At 38.3% G+C, this 23110-nt stretch overlaps 4 protein-coding genes across 11 annotated transcripts; 3 read left to right on the top strand and 1 right to left on the bottom strand.

Annotated features, from left to right (window-relative positions):
• Positions 1-605: 605 nt before the first annotated feature.
• Positions 606-3870, top strand: LOC111799297 (increased DNA methylation 3). Of its 5 annotated transcripts, none has more exons than XM_087125218.1 (4): positions 607-770; positions 2308-2358; positions 3052-3277; positions 3387-3870. In XM_087125218.1, exons 3-4 carry the CDS (start codon positions 3109-3111, stop codon positions 3656-3658), a joined length of 441 nt encoding a protein of 146 aa, XP_086981344.1. In that variant the 5' UTR covers positions 607-770; positions 2308-2358; positions 3052-3108; the 3' UTR covers positions 3659-3870. The 5 variants fall into 5 exon arrangements, with proteins under 5 accessions (XP_086981346.1, XP_086981344.1, XP_023538562.1 ...); XM_023682794.2 differs by lacking the exon at positions 607-770 and adding an exon at positions 857-1014; XM_087125219.1 differs by lacking the exon at positions 607-770 and adding an exon at positions 1050-1111.
• A 3695-nt stretch (positions 3871-7565) lies between these two features.
• On the top strand, positions 7566-9847 carry LOC111799080 (protein CUP-SHAPED COTYLEDON 3-like). Of its 2 annotated transcripts, none has more exons than XM_087125303.1 (3): positions 7566-7963; positions 8040-8360; positions 9299-9484. In XM_087125303.1, the coding sequence occupies exons 1-3, from the start codon at positions 7774-7776 to the stop codon at positions 9337-9339; spliced, it is 552 nt and encodes a 183-aa protein (XP_086981429.1). In that variant the 5' UTR covers positions 7566-7773; the 3' UTR covers positions 9340-9484. The 2 variants fall into 2 exon arrangements, with proteins under 2 accessions (XP_086981429.1, XP_023538246.2); XM_023682478.2 differs by having other exon boundaries at positions 7580-7963; positions 8040-8314; positions 9299-9847.
• A 2501-nt stretch (positions 9848-12348) lies between these two features.
• LOC111798639 (monosaccharide-sensing protein 2) lies at positions 12349-16447 on the top strand. 3 transcript variants are annotated; one of them, XM_023681912.2, is made up of 6 exons: positions 12349-12503; positions 13050-13167; positions 13260-13820; positions 14482-15404; positions 15493-15680; positions 15752-16447. In XM_023681912.2, the coding sequence occupies exons 2-6, from the start codon at positions 13089-13091 to the stop codon at positions 16194-16196; spliced, it is 2196 nt and encodes a 731-aa protein (XP_023537680.2). In that variant the 5' UTR covers positions 12349-12503; positions 13050-13088; the 3' UTR covers positions 16197-16447. The 3 variants fall into 3 exon arrangements, with proteins under 3 accessions (XP_023537680.2, XP_023537679.2, XP_086981885.1); XM_023681911.2 differs by lacking the exon at positions 12349-12503 and having other exon boundaries at positions 12829-13167; XM_087125759.1 differs by lacking the exons at positions 12349-12503; positions 13050-13167 and having other exon boundaries at positions 13260-13381; positions 13483-13820.
• Positions 16448-17213: 766 nt separating this feature from the next.
• LOC111798123 (outer envelope pore protein 21, chloroplastic) lies at positions 17214-21540 on the bottom strand. The gene is made up of 5 exons (XM_023681100.2): positions 21245-21540; positions 20979-21053; positions 20742-20894; positions 20526-20624; positions 17214-17485 (listed from the first exon to the last, which is right to left on the bottom strand). The coding sequence occupies exons 1-5, from the start codon at positions 21335-21337 to the stop codon at positions 17402-17404; spliced, it is 504 nt and encodes a 167-aa protein (XP_023536868.2). The 5' UTR covers positions 21338-21540; the 3' UTR covers positions 17214-17401.
• Positions 21541-23110: the final 1570 nt, after the last annotated feature.

The raw sequence follows: 23110 nt of genomic DNA, 5'->3' as shown, positions 1-23110 counted from the left end.
AATGTTCAATGTTTTAATTTGATGCAATTGATGTTATCATCGTCTATCAAATTAAAATTTTACTCATTTCATATGATTTAGCAAATTGGTGTTTATAGTTGACCTATAATTACTTGTAATTTAAAAGTTCAATTATGTTTTTAGAAAAATTGTTTAAATTTTTTTTACTAAAACTAACTATTTTGGTCTCTTGCAACTTTTTTTTTTTTTTTTTTTTTTTTTTTTTTTTTTTGTTAATGAAGAAGGAAGTTACAAGTAATACAATTATGAATTCACATGGAGTTCGGTTCTGACTATACATGCTGGTTGTGTGCTTAATCCCTGCAAATCGGATAAGAAGTGGTGTTCTAGTGAAAAATGAGTGAATAATGGAGATATGCGACATGCACAAATCGAAAAATTATGTTAGAGCTAGACCTTGCTGAGTGGGCCAGAAGTTGTAAACGGGAATGAAAATTTATGTTAGAGCTAGACCTTGCTGAGTGGGCCAGAGGAGTTAGGCCCTTAAAAGGTGGATTGTGAGATATGACGGTTTGGGTGTGTAGACGCATATAGACTCATTTTAAAACCGTTAACAGAGTAAAATTGGGAATGAGGTGAGTATAAGAATTTGTTGGGGTTGTTTATCAACTTAGCTTTCTCTCTTTCCTTTTTGAACTTCCCAAAAGCCGCCTCCTGAAGAAGCTGTGAATTGCCCACACCAAGCCTCCTCAAGCTCTCAAAACCCGCCTCCTCAAGCTCTCAAAACCCGCCTCCCACACCACTTTCAGGTATTCTCTCCGCCCACCACCACCCTTTTCTTCTTCTTTTCATCTTGCTTTTCCCGTTTTCCGCTTTCCTCTCTTCCTCTCTTCCTCTCTTCCTCTCTTCCTCTCTGTGTTTTGCCAAACGTCTTTGCATCTTTTTTCAATTATTTCTCCATTTTTCTTCGCTGTTTAGCGCTCATTTATTTTCTGCTGATTGCGGCTCTTCTTCTGGTCGCTCCACTTGGTGGATTCACGAATCGCGAAATCCGTATGTTATTTTCTTCTTCTTGGTTGCTTCTTCAGTACAATCCCTTGCTGTTTTCTTCTTGTTTATGTGCACCCACAAACTTACAAATCATACACTGGTGGGGAAGGAAGATTCATGTTCTACCTTGTATTTGGTTTTCAAACTTTCAACTTTTTTAACCCTAAACTCAGAATTTGTGGTGAAATTAGTATCTCTTAGCTGTATGAAAATAATTGCTAAACCAAAATCAAGGCAAACAAATGGGTTTGTTTAGATCCATTCCCTGAGACAATAGCATTGTCCAGCCATTGATAACTCACAACTACTCCCAAGTCTTATAAAAAAAAGAAAATTCAATGCGGGAAGGTATTGGTTTCGTGACTGGGCGATTCAGTAAGACGAAATTTAAAACTGAACTTCACGAACTTTACTCAAGAATCAATTAGATTACTTTAGGTGAGATACCACATCAGTCGGAGAGGGGAACGAAACATTCCTTATAAGGGCGTGGAAATCTTTTCCTAGGAGATGAGTTTTAAAACTATGAGGCTGAAGGCAATATGTAACGGGCCAAAACGGATAATATATGCTAGCGGTGGGCTTAGATTGTTACAAATGGTATCAGAGCCAGACACCAGGCGGTTTGCCAGCGAGGACGTTGGGTCCTTCACATTGGTTGGAGGGGGAGCGAAGCATTCTTTATAAGGATGTAGAAACCTCTCCTTAATAGACGCGTTTTAAAACTGTGAGGCTCACGGTGGCCTGTTACACTTTTTGTGATTCTCCAAGCCTTTGCTTTATCACCACTCTGGGAACATATCTATGCTTTAGATTCAAAATTTATCCCATTGTAATTGAAACGATTTCCTTATTCCTAGAGCTTCATTTCTTCAATTGAACTGGTCAATTTTCTTTCAAATCTGTCTAGAGATCCTTCTGTCCTTCATAAGATGAGCCCCCTTTGCTAGTGCTGTTGGCCGTGGATTTGATTACTGATCTTTTAGCTATGTGCACTATTCACCTACCCATTATTAGTTGATTCATTGTGTTCAATCTTCTTGATCCACTTGTTAAACTTCAAAATTTGATAGCCATATTTGGGGTTAGACACCCCTTCATCTGTCTTTGAGGTGCAGTCATCTCTTACAGATTCAGGAACATCAACTAAATTTTATAGATTATTTGTGTGAGCAATAATTGAAAATATCCTTGCATGAAGTTCAATATCTTTCTGTCTTTGCTTGTCAAACAACCATTTGAAGGATATAAACATAGCCAAATTCCTAATTGTGAGTTTATTACTGTAATTCATAGGCATTGGGATATAAACATGGCCTTCCCTTCTGAATTGAGATTATGCAGCAGGTATGTAGAATCCTGTTTCTGTGATGTGTATCATATTGACATAAGCAGATTCATAGCATGCTCGGGTCAACTGGCACGAGTTATTCTGTGGTTGGGTTTCGATTTTCAGTTTACGCTTTCAACCAGCATGCATTAGGTGAAAAGAGAGTTCTCTGTGCTTACACAAGTATTAGAATCTTTAGAAGAATATTATGGAGCAATTATTCATTGACCTTCAAGTGTCTTGTTGCATGTAATCCAGATTTGTCTATGAAAAAGAAGTTCTAAATCAGTGCTTGAAATTTATAAGGCATATCTCTTAACGAAGTTACTTCATGGTCCAATACCTTTATCTGGTTTATTAGGTAATGAATCCCTTTTAAGGCAAAAAATGAAACAGGTTAGAAGCACCCCACACACCCTAGAAACATACACACACAACACACGTTCAGGTAAATAGCGAAAGCGCGAGAACCTTCTGGCAATCTACTTGTCCCGAACTCGAAGAAACGGTTCACTAATTTTGTGTAAGTTTTTTCTTCGATGATAGCGTAGAGGGAACGAACATATGACAGCAACCATTCTAAAGAGTATTTAGTATTTGATATTTTTCAAATTGTACTCATTTTGTATTAAGGTTCCTTTGATCATCATGGATTGTATGTTTCAATATCTTCTATCCCCATTAAGATCTGTCTACTACCTCATTAACAGGTGAATTGAAAACATCAAACAAACAATCTACAAAGTTCCATAAGTGGAGACTGGAGCATGGTCATGGAAGGCCATGGCGATCATATGAAGCTGAAGCCATCAGTTATTCTAACTGGAACAGCCAAGGAAGGTAGTTCTGGCCCTCCGATTGGTCTTGTCGATATTGGCGTGAGTGAAGGTGCATACCTTTTCCGCGTTGCATTGCCTGGTGTACGGAAGGATCGAAGTAAGCTCCTTGATTCGTCTTATTTTTCTCTCAATCTAGCATTCGTGTAGAACTCCTCCTGTTATAGGTTTGCTCATTAGAGAGATAATCAACTAGATAATTCTTCCAGGTAAGGTAAAGTTTGAGATCAAAAGCGATGGTAGGGTTCACATTGAAGGAGTGATGACAGGTCCAGGCCTTTTGAAGGATTCATCAGCTATGTATCAGATGAAAGTGCAGCAACTGTGTCCTCCCGGATCTTTTACGGTTTCTTTTAAACTGCCCGGACCAGTAGATCCCCGGTTGTCGTCTCCTAGTTTTCGGCCCGATGGCATTCTGGAAGTAGTGGTTATGAAGTCCAGAGCACCTCCAACAGTGGCTGATTCCCATCCTCCGCCGTGAGTATGATGGAGGTAGGTACATGGTTTTGCTGTCTCCTTGTGTTAGTTTTCCATGAAGAAAAAGGGTCACTTTACAACGTAGTTTAGCCCATTAACTTGTTGATTTTGGAGTTTGAATTATGGGTTTAACAAGACCTTGTCATTAATATTATAACTTTAATCTTTAAATCACATGTTGAATGTATTTATTAGGGATTATGGGAAACATTCTAGGTGGACTAGTTTTGTACCCCTAGAAAACGAAACCCTTTTCTCTTGGTCTTAAACACGTCTTGTTGGCCTATTAACCCGCTCGAAACTAGTCCACCTAGGATCTGTTGTTGACTATATAATCTCTAATCAAAACCATTATCATTTCATATCAAGCAAGATAGTGTTCAGTAAGATTAAAGTGTTTGGTAAATTGATACTAAATTTTTAGCGATTTATCTATAATAACCAAAATGTGAATAATATTTACGAGATTTTTTGGGATTGCTAAATTGAAATGCAAATCGGTTTTATGTAAATTATTTTATAATCAATATTACCTTCCTCAATATCAATACCAACGAGATTCAAAAACAATTGTGAGTAAAGCTAGTTATGATATTTCGTAAGGTAATGGATTGGCTGATCTCGACCTTAATATAAAGATATGCTAGATGATATGTGAAGTTTAGTGAAATTTAATGATGTTATGGAGAGATAACTAGTTGGAGTACTAAGGTAACATTAAAAGGATAGCATCATACCTCGTATTTATCAAAGAAACATGGTATTGTTTGTCCCGTTCTTAATTTGGAATCTGCACTCAATCATTGGTGCACGATGAGTGAACTCCGTTGTTAAAAGGATATGTCCAAACCACTGTTTATTAATTTAAGGAGTACCAAAAAGTTCAACAGCTTGAGAGATTGTCATGAAATTTTTTTTATAGGTTTACCTAAGATAACAAAAGGTCACACTATCATTCGAGTAGTGGTGGGTTATCACACTCACAAGCATACACATGTGATGTTAGTATTAGCAGTAGCAATGTCTCGGTCTCATAAACAGTTGGGATTTCAAGTTATATCTTATTGAAATCTCTTACCGCCACAAATATTATACAACTATTGGTATGACTCTATTTTAAACTTTATATTGAAACAATGAATGTCTTGGTGCATTGAGACGAGATAGGGAGTTGGGACTAGAGGTAGTCCAAGGTAAAAATGCACACAACTCAGAGTAGACAAAAGAGTTACGCCAACGTGAGGCATGGAAACTTGGAGTTTGAGGTAGTCAATAAGACTCTTAAAGGTGTCCTCGATGATAGGCGTCCTGAGGTTCGGACGAAAGGGCAAGCTAAGCTCACGCTTCATCAAACCCTTTGACATTCTAAATCGAATTGAACTAGTGGTATACAGATCAACCATATCGTTGTCCCTCTTTGTAGTGCATAACGTATTCCACGTATTCATGCTTCACAAATACTTGACTGATTTGACGCACATTATAGATTACGAACCTTTCCAGATAGATGAAGACTCAAGTTATTTCAAACTTAAGGTACTTTCGAACCAAGTTTCTTTTAGATATGTATGATATAACAACCAAAAAAAAATAAAATAAAATAAATAATAATAATAATAATAATAAAAAGGTTGTCCCATAGATTGAGAAAGTGGGAAGTTGGACTTCGATATACAAGGGGAGGTCCCTTGACTTATTGAGTCACAATTGCTCCGTTTCTCCCACTTAGGTAGTTCGGGGTCAGTTGGAGAGATCATTTTCTTATAGCTCCAGCTCGGCTTCTTGGCTGATCTGGCTTCGGTCTGATATGAGTCAACCCTTTTCTACCCTTTTAATTCTTTGAAAGCCTTTTTTTACACTTAATATGACTACTTTTTAAACTAATTTTAAATTATTTGGAGCTAACATAAAGGGAGTGTTTGTTACGTATCTGATCCCACTTGTATGATGCAAGATAAGTCTACGTGATATGTTAGTTCACTTCAAATTTATGAAATAATGTTAAGCCATAGGTTATTTATGAAAGTTATGTTTACTTAAAAACGAAGGTATAATAAGCATCATACATATATGCCATGATTTAAAACTATGAGGATCTCGTGCATTTTGTCTGTCACATGCATGAAGATACTTCCCTTTATAATGAGTACAGACGCGTATACTACGATATTATGTGCATCATGATATTATGCGCGCTCCTTTCCCTCTACGACTTTTGCAAGATGAGTATACGCTAATCGAAGGTTAGGTCTAGAGATAAGTATACGAGCCTCCTGAAGGTCCATGTGGGCATACGTGAATCAAATGAACAATGCAAACAATCGATGATAATCACGTATGACTGAAGAAAAAAGTATGTGAACGTGAACATAACTCAATAATTGGGTACCCATTAGAATCCATAGGGTACCCAACATGGCAAGAGTAGATTCTTAGGCAGTCCATCCCCTTCTTCTCCAATCTTACATACACCTACCATTATTATTACTATCATAGCTTATCTTCCCTTCCCGACCAAGAATCCAAGGCCTTCTTCCACTCATCGTAGTCAATCTGGCGTTCCCTCTATTATTTTCTCCATAGCCCATTTGAGGTCGGTCATAGCCTTTGCTTTTAATGAATATATGGTCTTCAATTTACTTTGACCTCACACCAAAAGCCCCACATCCCCCTTCAGTTGGTAGCCTTCTTTATTATATCACTTACCCTTTCGTTGTCGTTGTCGTCGCCATTGCCATCGCCATCGCCGTCGCCCCCTCCCGCCCATGATCTTCGTCGATCACCATTGCGGTTTTGTGAGGGTTTTAAGTGCTTTGATGTGGGTTTTGGTTGTTCAAGTGAAATAAATGAAAAAGCTACTGAATTTGAGTGTTAGTTAGACTAGCCCCCACTTGGTTTTTTGATTGTTTGACTTGTTTCATGCACCAATGGCATTTGGAAAAGGGAAAATTAAGAACCAAAGAGGGTGTAATTGTTCTTTTGACTTGACCTAATTATGGAAAATTGTATTGAAAAGGTTAAGTTTTGAAAGTGTTCTCCTTCACTTGCCTAGAATTCATAGATTGTGTTACATTTATAGAAAAAAAAAAAGTAGAAATATAATGTAAATTTTTGGCATTTTGGAGTATGAAGTTAATAAAATGATGTAACAAACTAAGTTCACTATTAGCCGATATTGTCCACCTTGGCCCGTTATGTATCATCATCAGCCTCACAGTTTTAAAACGCGTCTGCTAGGGAGATGTTTCCACACTCTTATAAAAAATATTTTGTTCTCATTTTTAACCGATGTGGGATCTCACAATCCACCTCCTTGAGGGTCCAAGGTCCTTGCTGGTATACCGTTTGAAGTCTAGCTCTAATATCATTTGTAACAGCCCGAGCCCACCACTAGCAGATATTGTACATTTTGGCCGTATTGCTGTCAGTCTCACAGTTTAAAACGTGTCTCTAGGGAGATGTTTTCACACCCTTATAAGGAAGCCGATGTGAGATCTCATAATCTACCCTTTGGGACCCAACGTCCTCGCTGACACAACACCCGATGTCTGGCTCTAATACCATTTATAACTGCCCAAGTTCACCGCTAGCAAATATTGTCCGCTTTGGCCCACATATCGATTGGAGAGAGGAACAAAACATTATTCCTTATAAAGGTGTGGAGATCTCTCCCTAGTAGACGAGTTTTAAAATCGTGAGACTGACAACGATATGTAACAAGCCAAAACAGACAATATCTACTAGCGGTAGACTTGAGCTATTACAAATGAATATGCAAAGTACGTGTAAAACAATTTAACATAGTACGAAAGAAGAAAAAGTCGAGAGATTCAAAATTTCCGATCGAACTTAAAAAAGCATCTTCTTTAGAGCTTTGATTTAGCATTCAATGCCTTTTCCATTGACCCATCAATTCTTCTACTCTTCCAACATTTTCCTTTCTTTTGTCCTTTCCATGACCACTGGTCATCCAGAAAAGGTGAATAATTGCAACAGTGTTCATCATCATCATCATCATCAACCCCTTCATCATCATGTTGAGTTTGAGTTCATATATATTTCCTCACAATTTCAAAAGGGTTTCTCTAAAATCTCTTACAATTCTCTTATATCTACCAAATGTTTGGAATTGAAGAAGCTGATAATGGTAAGGACAAGCATGGGCTGCCACCAGGGTTTAGGTTTCACCCCACCGATGAAGAGCTCATTGTCTATTATCTTGCTTCAAAGACCTTCCAAGCTTCCAACTTTCATGGGGTTAATATTGCTGAAGTTGACCTCAATAGATGTGAGCCTTGGGAGCTTCCAGGTACTAATTAATTGTGCCATTTTTTCATATCAAAATCTGTTCTTTTTGGTTTGATTATGGTTGTTTGTGTTTTCAGATGAGGCAAAGATGGGTGAAAAAGAGTGGTATTTCTTTAGCTTAAGAGTTAGGAAATACCCAACAGGGCTTAGAACCAACCGAGCTACGGTGGCTGGTTACTGGAAAGCCACCGGAAAAGATAGGCAAATTCATAGTGATTCCAATGGAGTGAAGCTTGGAACCAAGAAAACACTTGTGTTCTATAAAGGTGGTGCCCCTAGAGGACTCAAAACCAAGTGGGTTATGCATGAATATCGCCTCCACTCTGATCTCGCTTCCCGTAATGCTTGCAAGGTTACTATTAACTTATGTTTGTTAGAAATCACGACTCTCTATAATGGTATGATACTTTCCACTTTGAGTATAAGATCTCGTGGCTTTACTTTTGGTTTCCCCAAAAGAGATCATGCTAATGGAGATGTATTTCTTACTTATAAATCCATCATCAACCTGTTAATTAGTCGATGTGAGACTTCTCTCTCAACAATCCTCTCTTCGAGCAAAGTACACCATAGAGTACCCCCTGAGGCCTATGGAACCCTCGAACATTCTTCCTTTAATCGAGGCTTGACTCCTTCTCTGAAGGTCTCGAATAAAGTACACCCTTTGTTCGACACTTGAGTCACTTTTGACTACACTTTCGATACTCACACCTTGTTTGTTCGACACTTGAGGATTCTATAAGGGCATAACTCTGATACCATGTTAGAAATCACGACTCTACATAGTGATATGATACTGTCCACTTTGAGTATAAGCTCTCATGGCTTTGCTTTTGGTTTCCCAAAAGGTCTCGTACCAATGGAAATGTATTCCTTACTTATGATCAACCCTTAATTAGCACATGTGAGACTCCTCTCCCAACAACTCTCAACAATCTTTCCCTCGAACAAAGCACACCATAGAGTCTCCCCTAAGGCCTATGGACCTCTCGAACAGCCTCCCCTTAATCGAGGCTCAACTCCTTCTTTGGAGCTCTCAAACAAAGTACACCATTTGTTCGACACTTGAATCACTTTTGACTACACCTTCGAGCCTCACAGCTTCTTTGTTTGATACTTAGATTCTATTGACATGACTAAATTAAAGGCATGACTCTGATACCATGTTAGTAATCACAACTCTCCACAATAGTACGATAGTGTCCACTTTAAGTATAACCTCTCGTGACATTACTTTTGGTTTCTCCAAAAAAAAAACCTCATATTAATAAAGATGTATTTCTTACTTATAAACTCAGGATCTCCCGATTAACCAAATCTTTGTGATTTCATGCAGGACGAGTGGGTTCTATGCAGAATAATACACAAATCCGGTGAGAAAATCAAACCCAGAAGATGTCTCCAAGCGTCTCCTTTGTCGGTTCCCTCTCCCGTATCTCTGCCTCCATTATTCTTGGACGAAGCTCAAATCATAGCCCACGACAACCTTCGACTCCAAGCGGCTCTACAGAACCTTCAGCGCCATGAAAATGGGGTCGAGAGCTTCATCACGAACAACCCACATTTCATTTTCCAATCAACCCTCTTACCCTTTGGCTTAAACGTCGACACCCACTTGTCTCCGCCGTCGCTTCAAGGGACGACCAGCAGCACCGACACCCACTTGGTTGATGTTGGTGGGTATGCAGGTGGGCGTGGTGAGTGTGATGAAAATTGGTCGGGAGGGTGGTGATGATTGGGTGTCGGATCAGATGTTTGTTATTTATATTCTCCCTACACGGATCTCGAAGCATTTTGTTTTCTTGTTTTTTGAATGATGCTCGAAGATCAATGTAATAGAACAATAATGCTACTTGGAACTTAATTTATTGCATTCTTCCAAGTATTGAATCTCGTTTGTTTAGGTTTGTTGTGTTGACGGAGCAATTTTACGAGGAAATTGTGGGAGGAAAAACAGTCTATCGTTTGAAGAAGAAAAAATAGAAAAAACGTTAAAAAAAAAAAAAAAAAAACTTCCTGAATTGACTTGGGTTACAGTGTGGTTGTGGCTGTATTGACCACATCTTTTGGTGTAACCGGTTATTCCTTACCTCGGGACCAAATTGGTTATTAGGTGGTCAAAATTGTAACAGGTGTAACAGAAGCTATTTCAGTAATAGAGTCACCTTTGGTAGAGTTATTATGCGGAACTGCTAGTGTGAGACAATCTACCTTGACTCGTTTTTATAGTTTACACACTTTTGTATAACCTCTACTTACAGTCGTATTTATGCTAATGCACTTCCCAATGATACGTAAGCTAGGCATTTCTGGTCCTTTGTAGATAATCGAAATCATAGATTTGTAATTAGTTATTTATGATTACTCCGAAGAGGAAGAAGAGTATTTCATTGCTGCAAATATGTCTTATTGAACAATAAGACATGTATTGGGATATTTCCCTTCAACTCCACGAAATTTTATTCGTTATTTTTTCAATGAACAAATGTATTTCTGCACGAAATTTTATTCGTTATTTTTTCAATGAACAAATGTATTTCTGATTCTCCTGAATACGAGATTATTTTATTTTTTATTCAATTTGGATATTTAAATAACAATATAACCTAAAACACGAATTTATCTAAAGGTTTAAGGGGTGTTCTTTTTTGTTTATTTAAAGAAAGGTGGAACGAGCTCGGACGAATGAGAAGCATGAGTTGATTCCAACAAAGATGGTCATAGGACGGAGAGTTTGCATGGACTATGGTTGTGCTACAAAGAAGGATTACTTGTCGTTACCATTTGTTGACAAAATGTTGGATCATCTTGCGTGGATGGATATTCAAAGTTACAACCAGGTAATAAATGTACGAGAAGACGACATTCACATGTCCACATGGAATCTTTTAGATTATACAGCACCCTAGCAACATTTCAAAGTTGTACGATGGTTAACTTTTCGTGAAAATTTTCCTCAATGATTTCTCTTTGAAAAATCTTGAACCAATGGGAAAAATGTCACTTCACAAGAAGACGTAATGGTAGGACACGGGATCTTGAAGAAATGAATAGAGGTAAACATGATCAAGGCCGAGCTATTTTTCAATCAGACCATTGGCCTTTTCCTCTAGATAAGGGCATTTGGTCGCCTCAACGCGCTACACTATTTAGCCTAGGCCTGACTCGCCGGTACATGTACTACTACCACTTGGTAGGGCAGTACTAACGCTAAGGGCATATCAGAGGAGATCAAAGGCGGAGACTACTGACATCACCATATTGCTAACTATTTGGTGAGCTACTTTAATCATTCCTATGGGCGTTTGGTCAATTTAAATCTCATCTCACATTTTTAGGACACTCTCGACTAACTCTTCGTGGCTAATCCAATCTTTGGATGCACTCAGGTCTCGACCTTTAATTGTTGCTAACAATCCTGGGTGCTCAGTTTATTAAAAACATACTGACCGAGGTCAACGTGTAAACCACTCCAGCTCTAGCGCCCTACTCTTAGCTTGGTTCACGCATACATACTTTGTTAAGGAGATCTTCCTATCGATCACTAAAAGCACATAAATCATATACTAAATATCACCTTGGTCATTGTCAAGACCCAATTTTCAAGGCTTCAAATCTAAAACCGTGACTAAACGACAAAGCGAAAGCAAATAAAAGAAAATATAAAATAAATCTAAATATACAAAAATACGCTCAAATTTCATGCAATTTAAAGTCATACAATATCATAGTCAAAAACCAAAATTAAAAAAGAAAAATAAAACAAAAAATGTGTTGTTTACGATGTTTACAAACGGGAATTAGGAACGAAATACAAAATGAATACAAATTAAACTGACGCTTCGGGTTGACATCACTCTAGGATAGCGTAATTTTCGAGCACCTCCCCACCCAACCGGTAGATGAAAAAGAAAAGAAAAAAGTGGTGAGTGTAAAAATCCTTAACTTAGTAAGTATTCAATTGTTTTACTCTAAGCTCTAAGAAGTTCGGGCATAGTCTCTACTTCTATCTGAACAACTAGGTGTCTCGAAGTTCCATATAGTATTAGTCAAGCGTTCACGGTCAAATTGTCTACCAAGCATTAGCCAGGGAAAAAAGACCAAAGCAAACCGGAAGCCAAAGAGATATCTATGGACAACTAATGATCTAGCCAAACATGATATCTATGCTCATAACCTCAAGCAAACACAAAACTTGCTCTGAATCTAAGAGACTAACACATTTTAAATCAATATCCATCCATTGATTGGATTGGGCACCTCATTCATTAATTTTTTTAGTACAAAAAATGGTTGGGAAATGATTGTCAATCTCCAAACGCAAGAATTCACCATGGAAGATGTGATTCTTGACACATAAATGATTCATATTCTGCATTTAATGAATGATTGAGCACTCCCCGCTATTACCTAATTCATATATCCGTTTTGTCCATTAATTTTGGTTTCTTCTCTTTTAATCACTTCCACTCTGTTTTCAGCTTCTTCTTTTTGTTCTGTTCTTCGCGTTTTCATCTTCATCCAAGCCCATAATCCTCAAGGTTCACTCTAATCTCACTCTCTTCTTATTGTTTCATTTGATTCTTCGTAACCCATTTGTTAATTCTTCACTTTATTTGAACCCATTTGTTTGGGAATCGAAATCTTTCAAAAGGGGTGGGAGATTTAACACATTTGAACCAAACCCACTTTCTAACTTCGATTAAATCCGTATGAACTTAGTCAATTCGCTACTCATTTTGTGTGTGGACCATGATGAAGAACAATGAATGGTGGTGTTCTTGATTGATTCTTTCTTTCCCCTTTTGCTTTTTAAACATAATTTCCTCAAAGTTGGTCGATCCGATCGATCCCACATCCCTCAATGTCTTTCAACTCTCAATTATTAGCCTTATAATGATAAAATTCACAGCCACGAAAGAAATTACTAACCCTTTTCACTGTCCCATCTTCAACCCCTTTGTCTTTATGTAACATGTTATCTTTCTTGTCTCCGCTCCATTCTCTCTTCTGGGTGCTCCTTTTTCTCCGTTCTAAGCTAACCCTTTTGAGTAAACCATCTGAATTTCCGATCTGTTGCTCTGTAGTTTGCAGTGCCTGACCCCATTGGAGCGTGGATTGAATAAATGAAGGGAGCTGTGTTAGTGGCTCTTGCAGCTTCCATTGGAAACTTTCTTCAAGGATGGGATAATGCCACCATTGCTGGTACTATACTTTGTTCATGATATGCTTGTTAGATTATGTATCCAAACACAAGTTTTCACAGTGCTTAGATTCATGAACTTTATGTATATTAGGGGCTATGGTGTACATAAAGAAGGACATGGCTCTGAATTCTTCAGTGGAAGGACTTGTAGTGGCGATATCACTGATAGGAGCAACGATTATTACGACGTGCTCAGGACCGATATCAGATTGGGTCGGTCGACGTCCAATGCTGATACTATCATCACTGCTTTATTTTATAAGTGGTTTGATCATGTTGTGGTCTCCTAATGTGTTTATATTGTGCATAGCTAGGCTGTTGGATGGATTTGGGATTGGTCTTGCTGTTACTCTTGTACCAGTTTATATTTCTGAGACTGCCCCATCAGATATAAGAGGATTGTTGAATACTCTCCCACAGTTTACTGGATCTGGTGGCATGTTCATATCTTACTGTATGGTATTTTCTATGTCGTTGTCGGTCTCGCCGAGCTGGAGGGTAATGCTTGGAGTTCTTTCGATCCCGTCCGTCCTATATTTTATACTAACGGTGTTTTTCTTGCCTGAATCTCCTCGGTGGCTTGTTAGTAAAGGTAAGATGCTCGAGGCGAAAAAGGTTCTCCAAAGACTCCGTGGCATAGAGGACGTTTCAGGTTCGTATTTCTATTCCTTATTGCCATTTTTACTTCAACTCTCGTTGTGTTGCCTTTTTCTTGTATGTCATATAACATTACTTTCAATCTCTCTCAATCTTGCTTTCTAACTGTTAGGAATCACGGATCTCTACAATAGTATGATATTGTCTACTTTGAGCATAAGCTCTCGTGGCTTTGCTTTGGGTCTCCTCAAAAGGCCTCATACCAATGGCTGTATTCCTTACTTATAAACCCATGATCATTCCCTAAATTAGCGGAACTCCCTCCAAACAATCCTCCCCTCGAACAAAGTACACTATAGAGCCTCCCCTTAATCGAGGTCCGACTCCTTCTCTGGAATCCTCGAACAAAGTACACCCTTTGTTCGACACTTGAGTCACTTTCGAGGATCACAACTTCTTTGTTCGACATTTGAGGATTCTATTGACATGGGTAAGTTAAGGGCATGGCTCTGATTCCTAACACAAATTTTCTTTCAAAAATCTCTTTGCCCCAGTTTTCTAAAACCTTCTTCTCAATCGGGGTCAGAGGCTTGAGCATACGTTGTCCAGACATGTATACAAATTGGCTTGACTCATTTAGTGTTAGAAAGTGAGTGCTGCACAATCGCAAAGTCCGCTATCAAAGCCATTGTTTTCTTATAAGGCTTCTTCAACAGGTGAGATGGCTTTGCTGGTGGAAGGTCTTGGGATTGGGGGGGAGACATCCATAGAAGAGTATATAATAGGACCTGCTGAAGGGTTAGATGGGGAGAGTGCTGCTGATCATAAAGATAAAATCAGGTTATATGGACCAGGAGAAGGCCTATCTTGGGTTGCTAAGCCTGTCACAGGACAGAGTTCTCTTGCCCTTGCATCCCGGCAAGGAAGTATGGTCAATAAAAGTATGGCTCTTATGGACCCTCTTGTCACCCTCTTTGGTAGTGTTCATGAGAAGCAACCGGAGTCCGGGAGCATGCTTTTTCCGAATTTTGGCAGCATGTTCAGCACGGTCGAACCTCACGTGAAAAACGAGCAATGGGACGAGGAGAGCCAGAGAGGAGATGACTATACATCAGAGGCTGCTGGAATGGACTCAGATGACAATGTGCATAGTCCACTGATTTCACGTCAGGCAACCAGTATGGATAAAGACATTGTTCCTCCTCCTTCTCATGGCAGTATTTTCAGCGTGAGGCACCATAGTAGTTTCTTGCAAGGAAGCTCCGATGCAGTCGGTAATACTGGCATCGGTGGAGGCTGGCAGTTAGCATGGAAATGGTCCGAGAAAGGCGAGGACGGAAAGGAGGGTGGATTTAAACGTATTTATTTGCATCAGGAGGACATTCCTGCGCCTCGACGTGGTTCGATTCTTTCTCTTCCTGGTGAAGATGTCTATGCAGAAGGTGAGTTCATCCAGGCTGCAGCCTTGGTTAGCCAGCCTGCTCTTTTCTCTAAGGAGCTTAAAGATCAGCGCCCGGTCGGCCCTGCAATGGTTCATCCATCCGAAACTGTATCGAAAACTCCCATATGGTCCGCTCTCCTCGAACCAGGCGTTAAGCATGCTCTAATTGTAGGAATTGGAATCCAGATTCTTCAGCAGGTACTAACATCTTCCCCTGCTTACTCTTATGGTCCAATTTTTCGAAGTGAGCAAACCTTATGCGTCTGTTTTTCGAACGAATTTTCAGTTTTCCGGGATCAACGGAGTTCTTTACTACACACCTCAAATTCTTGAAGAGGCTGGTGTTGAAGTTCTGCTATCAAACATGGGCATTGGTTCTGAATCTGCATCATTCCTGATCAGTGCAGTCACAACCTTTCTGATGCTTCCTTGTATAGGTGTGGCCATGAGGCTCATGGATATTTCAGGCAGAAGGTAACTACCATTACCATACATGCTAGCAACATTTTTTATATCAAATTCAAGCTAACATAGCTCTTATGTAGGCGCCTCTTACTGGCTACCATCCCGGTGCTAATAGTATCGCTCGTCGTTCTCGTCGTGTTTGAGCTTGTTACGGTGAGCACCATGGTGAATGCAGCAATCTCAACCATATGTGTAGTTGTTTACTTTTGCATCTTTGTGATGGCATATGGACCAATTCCAAACATCCTTTGCTCGGAAATTTTCCCGACGAGGGTCCGTGGCCTCTGCATTGCGGTTTGCGCAATGGTATTCTGGATCGGAGATATAATTGTAACCTACACTCTACCCCTAATGCTTAGTGCTATTGGTCTTGCTGGTGTCTTTGGCGTCTATGCAGTCGTGTGTATAGTTTCATGGATTTTCGTCTACTTGAAAGTCCCAGAAACCAAAGGCATGCCGCTCGAGGTCATCGCCGAGTTCTTCTCTGTTGGCGCGAGACAGGCTGCTAAAGTTGCTAAGAATTGAGTCGAGGAAGATGCATATGGCTACAAAAACTTCATCTGCTGCATTAAGGGATGAACAGGAGGAGGAGCACATAGCAGCAGCAAGCCCAGATTCTTTTCCTTGCTTGAATTCTGCCTTAAGTTTATGTACTTTGTATGCACCAACGTTTAGATTTTTGGTTTTATTTTAATGTAACATAAGTTGGGGGCAGAAATTTTGGATGAAGAGTGAATCATAGTTGTGACTAATAAAATCTTGTTCGCTCTTATTTACTCCGTCTGTAATATATTTCAATTTTAGGTACAATTTAGTCGGAAAAAAAGTTAGAATTTAGTCTCTATGACTTACTGTTAAAAATTTATCCATGTCATATGATAAAACTTCATAAATTAATTTAGAAATGTCGATGTCGAAAGAAATTTTAACCTGATGTTACCACATAACTAATTGTTGTGGTCGTTAAATGGTTCCAGTTCACATGTCATGTGTCACAATCGCACTCTTGCAATATGAGTTAGCGATTGTGCGGCATTTGTTCTAACCAAGCGAACAAATCAACCGTGAGAAACTCGGACATCGTGGACAATGTCGACGTATGTTCAGACCTCGAGTCACGTTGTGAGAAAAGGTTTAGAAAACGTGCGCGAGGAAATACATTTGAAAATTGTGTGAAGAATTGAAAGAAACAATGTTATATTACTATAAGCAAATTGAGAAATACCAAGGCTTAAATAGCATATAACTCAGGGTAAGAAGAAGTGACAACTAGTCATATCCCGCTATAGTACATTTAGGGGCATTTTAGCCCTATCAGGTGTAGACATGGTTTTGGTGAACAGTCATACACCCCTGTGTTGACCCAATGTGAAATGGTAAAGGCCTATCTAGGATGAAAGCATGTAAAAGGAGTTTTAGAACGGGCATGCAACTATGGACAACATGTCCTGGACAAGCAAGACCGGGACATTCGTCAGGCAGTCATAGGCTACACGCCATGGACAAGCATGAGCGTGACACCCTGCATGAACCTTGATAAAATGAAGTGATAAAAGAACATTTATTATAAAGAAGCTGCAACATGTATCAGTTTCATCAGAAAATTGTTGAAACAATGCTCTAATAGGAATAAATCAATGGATCTAAAGGAACATACAAATTTTAGAAAGGAATTCTGCAGCTGAGCCTACAATTTCTGAAGGAGAAAGTCCAACTTCTACTTCTAATTCTCACAGAATGAATCTCACACTCCATCTACCATTGATGTCTGCATTCAATGTCCAATTGTTTTCCCTGATCTGAAGATATGGTATCTGTATAAAAGAGGTGGAAGAAAGTGAAAAAAAAACCCATATAGAACAGTGCAATTTTAGACCAATAATTGCATTATAATGTAATGTGTTAAGCTGTCATGTCAAGCATGATAATATAAGGTTCAGGCCACTTGAACTAGAAAGGTGAAGGAAAAAAAATCTTATCATGTCAGTTGCAAAGTCAATTGAGATTAAAGAACTACGACAATTTGGCATTGATTAAAAATTCTTTTGGAGGGACACTCCAAAGGAAGCTAAAAAAAACAAACTAATAGTAGAATCACATGTACTACTACTCACAATGCCCTAAAAAATTATGAGGGCCTTCCTTAACCAAAGAGTTGTGGCTTTTATACTAAAAAAGTGACCAGGACAAACATGCTCCATGATTTGTTTAAAAAGACATACGCTCCATGAATCCATGGGGACTCGATGCATAGGGAGGCACTATTATTCAAATCCAAACTCTTTCAAAAGCAGACATCAACAACAACAACAGGTTTTTCTCTCCATCAAGTATTAGTCTCACCCAATGTTAAATAAAGTAGGCTGAAAGAATTTAACCTGTAGGAGGTATATTTCCACGTCGCTTTAGTGAGATCAAGAAGGCTGGGATATTTCTTTCCAATTTGAGTGACAAAGGACTTGGGATTTCTTTCACTATGTTCCCACAAATTTAAAAACAAAATAGAAACTTGTTCTGAAACTAGTTCCCGAACAAGTCCAAAGACTCTTAGCGAAGTTCCCCAAGGTTTCCTACCTCCACAATCTAACATCCAGCAACTGGTTGGAAAAGCAGCCTGTTCATCAAGGATCATTTACAGCTTTTCAGAAGTGCAAGAACAAACTGAACAATCAGTTCTGGCAGTCTCCTATATACAGTCACATCAAAGTCTTGGAATGGAATAGTTCAACTTCTTCCCCGCCCAAGGATCCCCCCCGAAACAATTAGCTGGTTTCACATGAAATGATACTTCAGGGTGAAAAGATCTTCAGGTCTCACTCAGAGAGACCGATTATGTCTATTGAGCTATGAGAGCATTTTTCTTTCCAACCAATAGAAACTATGCCATTTTTGCTGCCTAACATCTTCAGTTATAAGCATAGTTTCTGAAGGAACTTTCAAAGAAATTTAGGTTAAATTACAAATTTAGTTTGTCGTGAGGAAAAAGTTATAATTTCAAAGTTAGAACTTTGTCCTTATAGTTTGATAAAACTTCATAAATAGTCTACCGTGGTTGGATAAACTCACATAAATAATTCTTACGGTAGGGTTTTATCACACGAAAAGGACAAAATCTAACTTTTAAAACTGTAGGTAGTGTTTCAAAAGGCTTAAGATGGCCTCAAGATGTATTCTTATGGAGAAGCGAGGCATAAGCTTTGAGGCGGTATGAGGCTTAAGCCTCATTTTAAACTAAAAAATTAAATTTAAATCATAAAACCTTACGAATTCTTAACTTTCTTTTTTTTTTTTTTTTTTTTTTTGGGGGGGGGGGGGGGGGGGGGGGGGGTGGAACAAAGGCATACAAAAAAGAAGTCCAACAAAAGGGGGTCCAAGAATGAACTACAAAAACATACTCCAATCCAACAAAATCAAACCAATATCTGAAATACAAATCAGGCTACCCCACAACCATTGCAAATTCAAAAGAATGAAACTCAGCTTTTTCGTGCATAAATGAAAAAAAAAAAAAATCAAAACAAAATTAAAGGAGGAGAGAACAAAATTCACTTTGGTGAGTTGCCGTCAAAGAGCTAGTCACCTTGCAAACTTTCTTTACCTAATGCAAAAACTCACAGTAGTTGTTCTAGTTTAAAATAACTACAGCTTGCACTTTTTTTTGTTTTCCTTTAGTAAACCGATTGAACTTTTTAGGCATGCCTTTTTCACTTTTCAGTGCATTTTTCAATTTCTTTGATATGCGCATGAACCATGACCCCGAATTAAGTAAAAAAACATGCACTGCATAAATTAAATACACCACATGGACCCATGGCCCACAACCATTACAAATAAACATAAGGCTTACGCCTTATAGCCTCATGAGGAACACACATAGAGGCTTACACTTCTCTCAACAAAGGCATAAACCTCTCTGTATATGTTGAAGGTTGTTGCTTCGTCTCAACCCTTACATCTTGAATGCTTTTTAAAATACTGCCATATGAACGAAATTCTAACTTTCTCCAAATTATAGGGACAAATTTGACCAGAAATCTAAATTATAAGATCATATTTCTTTTTATAATGTATCCAATGCAGAGGTATGCATTAATAAGTAAGATTGTCTTGTTAATGACCAGATGAAACCATTTTCTTTATCTAACACTCTCCAAGAAAGTCTCTGATGTGATGCTCGATTATAGCAGTCAGCGATAAAGTTTGAATAATGGATTTTGTATAAGGACTCATTGGAAAGCCCTGCTTGAGCAAGGATCAAGACAATCTACAATCTTTGATATTCAGAGAGTGGGTTTGTTAAAATTCTTCTCTAGCTCCAAATTTCAGCTTGGTTTACAATGTCTCAGGGGATGTCTAAGTGGTCAACTTCCTGTAGTATTAAGGAGCTTCATGATAACATGCTTGATAAGGATTAAGTTTTAAACAGTCCTCAAGTTTCTCTTTACTGCTATTTGCTCATGCTAAACGAGGCCATTTTATAGGTTTTTATACAAACAAAATGCCTCCCTAAATACTGTATTTCATCAAATAGAAGCCCTGCCTTTGTCCCAACACCCGTAGACAAATCAGCTGCAAAATTGGAAGAAAAGAAAAAGACAGGGTCTGTTGTCTCAAGGCCCCATACCCGGCTCTTCAATCCTAGGTTCACAACTAAAGAGAACTTCTAATCTCCTTTTGCAATTCTTATATATTATATATATGTGTGTGTGTGTGTGTTTATATATATATATATTATTTCTAGAGAAGGGCTACAAGATAATAAATGATAACATAACATAGAGACAATCAAATAGCATCTAGTATAGAAAGTAAATATATGATTTGAATGACCACTACAAAAACAGAGAACTCTACCTTTTCGAACACTTCAAATCCTAGTTTGACCCTTACATCTTGCTCCCCTTGGACATTATATACACCCAAGGAAAATTCAGCAGCCCCTTTGAAATTAGTCTGCCAAAAAAACAATGGAACAAAACTGGTTGCAGAAGAAAACCAAAGAAACCATCACTTTTACACCTTTGCTTTTTTTCGTTTCCGTATCCCGAGATATAGTAAATCGATACTAACCTGCTTAAAATCCTTGTCATGATGAGATTGCCCTTTAATACTAAATTGCAACATACCATCGGTTGTCACAGGAAAAGACATTTTCCCTCGAGCAAAATGCTGAAGTTTCCTATATTTGTCATATTGCACCCCTATACCCGCGCTTGCAAACAACTACATTTGATTTACAAAACAATGATATAAAAAAAAAATCCGGGCCTGTACAAAGTAAATTGATTCCACAGAAGAAAACCTTACGTCGGGGAAAAATTGTCTCACGGAAGCAGCAAGTAGACTCGGTTCTCCCATTCTTGTATCTAGCTCTCCATGAACCTTAGGAAAATGAATGTCAGTAAGAACTAAGGTCTAAAAAATCCACTATTCTTCTACATCAACACAACACAATCCTCTAAGATACGTTTCCCAATCAATGCGACACAGGAACACTAAAACCAATACAAAAGATCAAAACGCAGGATAACATTGCTGAATTCTACAAACACCAGCGCTGACCATAGGAATACCTGCAAGAAAATGTTGGAGTCGAGAGGAATCTTCTCCTTGGCGTGGATTCTTAAGGCTCTGGAGTCTCCGCCACATCTGAGAGAAGTCTCCATCGATGATGCAGAAAGTAGAAGAACTGGAAATGAAAGAGAAGAAGAAGAAGCTGCACTGAACGTGAAAGTGAAACCGTATCTCTAAAATTCACAAACCCCAAGCTGCCATGGCCCTGCTCTGCTCTGCCTGTTACCGAATTTCCTTCAAAACCTCACTCAGCACAAAAGTTTATCCTTACCTAATTCAAATTTTATCGGAAACTTTTAATTTCATCCAAATTGTATTTTATATATATATATATATTTTTTTTTTTTTTTTTTTTTTTTTTTGACTTAATAAACTTGTGTTGGAATAATTATTATAAAAATATATATTTTTAATATTCTAAATAAATAATGATCATAAATAAATAAATAACTGGAAAAAAAGAGGAGAAACTCGTGTTAGAGAGAACGATTGAAGCGATAGTGAAGGGTACAAGTTGAAGAGGGATTAAGGGGACGTTTTTAATGTGGATTTATGTAAGGTTGAGTAAGAGAACAAAGAACAAACATAGGACCAAAACTCGCAATGAATTTGAGAAAAAAAATTCTAAATCCAAGGAGCGTGGAATGAGTTTCGTGTGAGTATGGGATGTTTTAGACTCGGAAGGACGAGGGCAATACATATGTTGGGTTGAATCGAAGAGAATAAGTTGTTCAATCAATATCGGCTTATACTGACTTATTATGACGAAATTGTCATATTAAGAGCAAATTATAGAAGAGAAGTGATTAACGATTAAGAGCAAATTATAGAAGAGAAGTGATTAACGATCCAAGTAGCTTATCGAAACTCCAAAACAAGTTTTGACTTGCTATACACGAATATAGCATGTTAACGATGCGATTGGGAGATATTAAATCAATGTAAATTGCATAGTTGTAAATGCATGCATAAGATGTGAGTATGCTAGAAATTCATGATTAATAAGTAGACGTATACTCTAATTTATGCTTATGAGCTAATTATGTTATGAGATCTGTATGAGTATTCTTAGTCTACTAATCATCGCAGAACTCCAAATTGTTGCATTGTGTGCTAAGTTAGGGACAATAAGTATTCTTGGCCATCGGACTCCGCGGTACTTCAAGCTGCTAGTGAGTTGAGTAGATGAGTCATTTGACCGAGAGCAAATCTTACATACGAGTCTAAAATTTGTAGTAAGCATAAACAAAGCCTACAGATAAAGTTTTAGGTTAGTTAAACATGTTGATAGAGAGGTCCTAGTAGATGAGAATATGAGCCGAGATAATAGTTTGATTGAGGGCCCGGTGCAAACCGAACACCTAAGAAAGAGTACTTTATGAAGTAAAATAAAGTTTAAGCGTTTAATAATGAGAAAACTCCTCTAGTAGATCTTTAATTTTTGTGTTATGCTATGATTCAAATACAAAATCATCCTTTAATGAACAATCTCTTTATGATATGATCATAAAGTAACTCTTGAACCACTAAAGGTATATTTCGATAAACTCTTCAAGAGGATCAACAAGCCATGAGTCGATCCAGAAAGTTCATACACAAATAGTTCATTTCTTTCCAAAATATGAACACACTCTCCCTCTCCTCTCACAATACATGGCGGGTCATCGGCAACATATCGATGGCAGTAACAATGGTGGCACAACCATGAAAGTATCTCCTTCCTCTCTATTTTACACTATCTTCTTCATTCTCTACCCAGCTGCGACCGAACTTACAACCTTCCCACCATCTCTATTCCTCTCAAGCACCGCTAGATTTATACCATACTCCAAAGCAAACTAGTTTGATTTTGAACTGCTAGAAGA

Source organism: Cucurbita pepo, chromosome 7, assembly GCF_057944985.1.
Source record: "Cucurbita pepo subsp. pepo isolate OVF chromosome 7, ASM5794498v1, whole genome shotgun sequence".
Lineage (NCBI taxonomy): Eukaryota > Viridiplantae > Streptophyta > Magnoliopsida > Cucurbitales > Cucurbitaceae > Cucurbita > Cucurbita pepo.
The sequence above is the reverse complement of the archived record's forward strand: the minus strand, read 5'-3'. Positions and strand labels throughout refer to the sequence as shown.

Bases quoted from the DNA above. Each gene is read 5' to 3' on its own strand.
- LOC111799080 (XM_023682478.2), top strand. From the start codon at position 7,774: ATGTTTGGAATTGAAGAAGCTGATAATGGTAAGGACAAGCATGGGCTG. The intron at 7,964-8,039 runs GTACTAATTAAT...TTGTGTTTTCAG, and splicing joins TGAGCCTTGGGAGCTTCCAG to ATGAGGCAAAGATGGGTGAA. The intron at 8,315-9,298 runs GTTACTATTAAC...GATTTCATGCAG, and splicing joins CTTCCCGTAATGCTTGCAAG to GACGAGTGGGTTCTATGCAG.
- LOC111799297 (XM_087125220.1), top strand. From the start codon at position 3,109: ATGGTCATGGAAGGCCATGGCGATCATATGAAGCTGAAGCCATCAGTT. The intron at 3,278-3,386 runs GTAAGCTCCTTG...TAATTCTTCCAG, and splicing joins TGGTGTACGGAAGGATCGAA to GTAAGGTAAAGTTTGAGATC.
- LOC111798639 (XM_023681912.2), top strand. From the start codon at position 13,089: ATGAAGGGAGCTGTGTTAGTGGCTCTTGCAGCTTCCATTGGAAACTTT. The intron at 13,168-13,259 runs GTACTATACTTT...TATGTATATTAG, and splicing joins GGATAATGCCACCATTGCTG to GGGCTATGGTGTACATAAAG. The intron at 15,405-15,492 runs GTACTAACATCT...ACGAATTTTCAG, and splicing joins GAATCCAGATTCTTCAGCAG to TTTTCCGGGATCAACGGAGT.
- LOC111798123 (XM_023681100.2), bottom strand. From the start codon at position 21,337: ATGGAGACTTCTCTCAGATGTGGCGGAGACTCCAGAGCCTTAAGAATC. The intron at 20,625-20,741 runs GTTAGTATCGAT...TTTTTTTGGCAG, and splicing joins ATGACAAGGATTTTAAGCAG to ACTAATTTCAAAGGGGCTGC. The intron at 17,486-20,525 runs GTAGAGTTCTCT...TCTTTTATACAG, and splicing joins GATTTGAAGTGTTCGAAAAG to ATACCATATCTTCAGATCAG.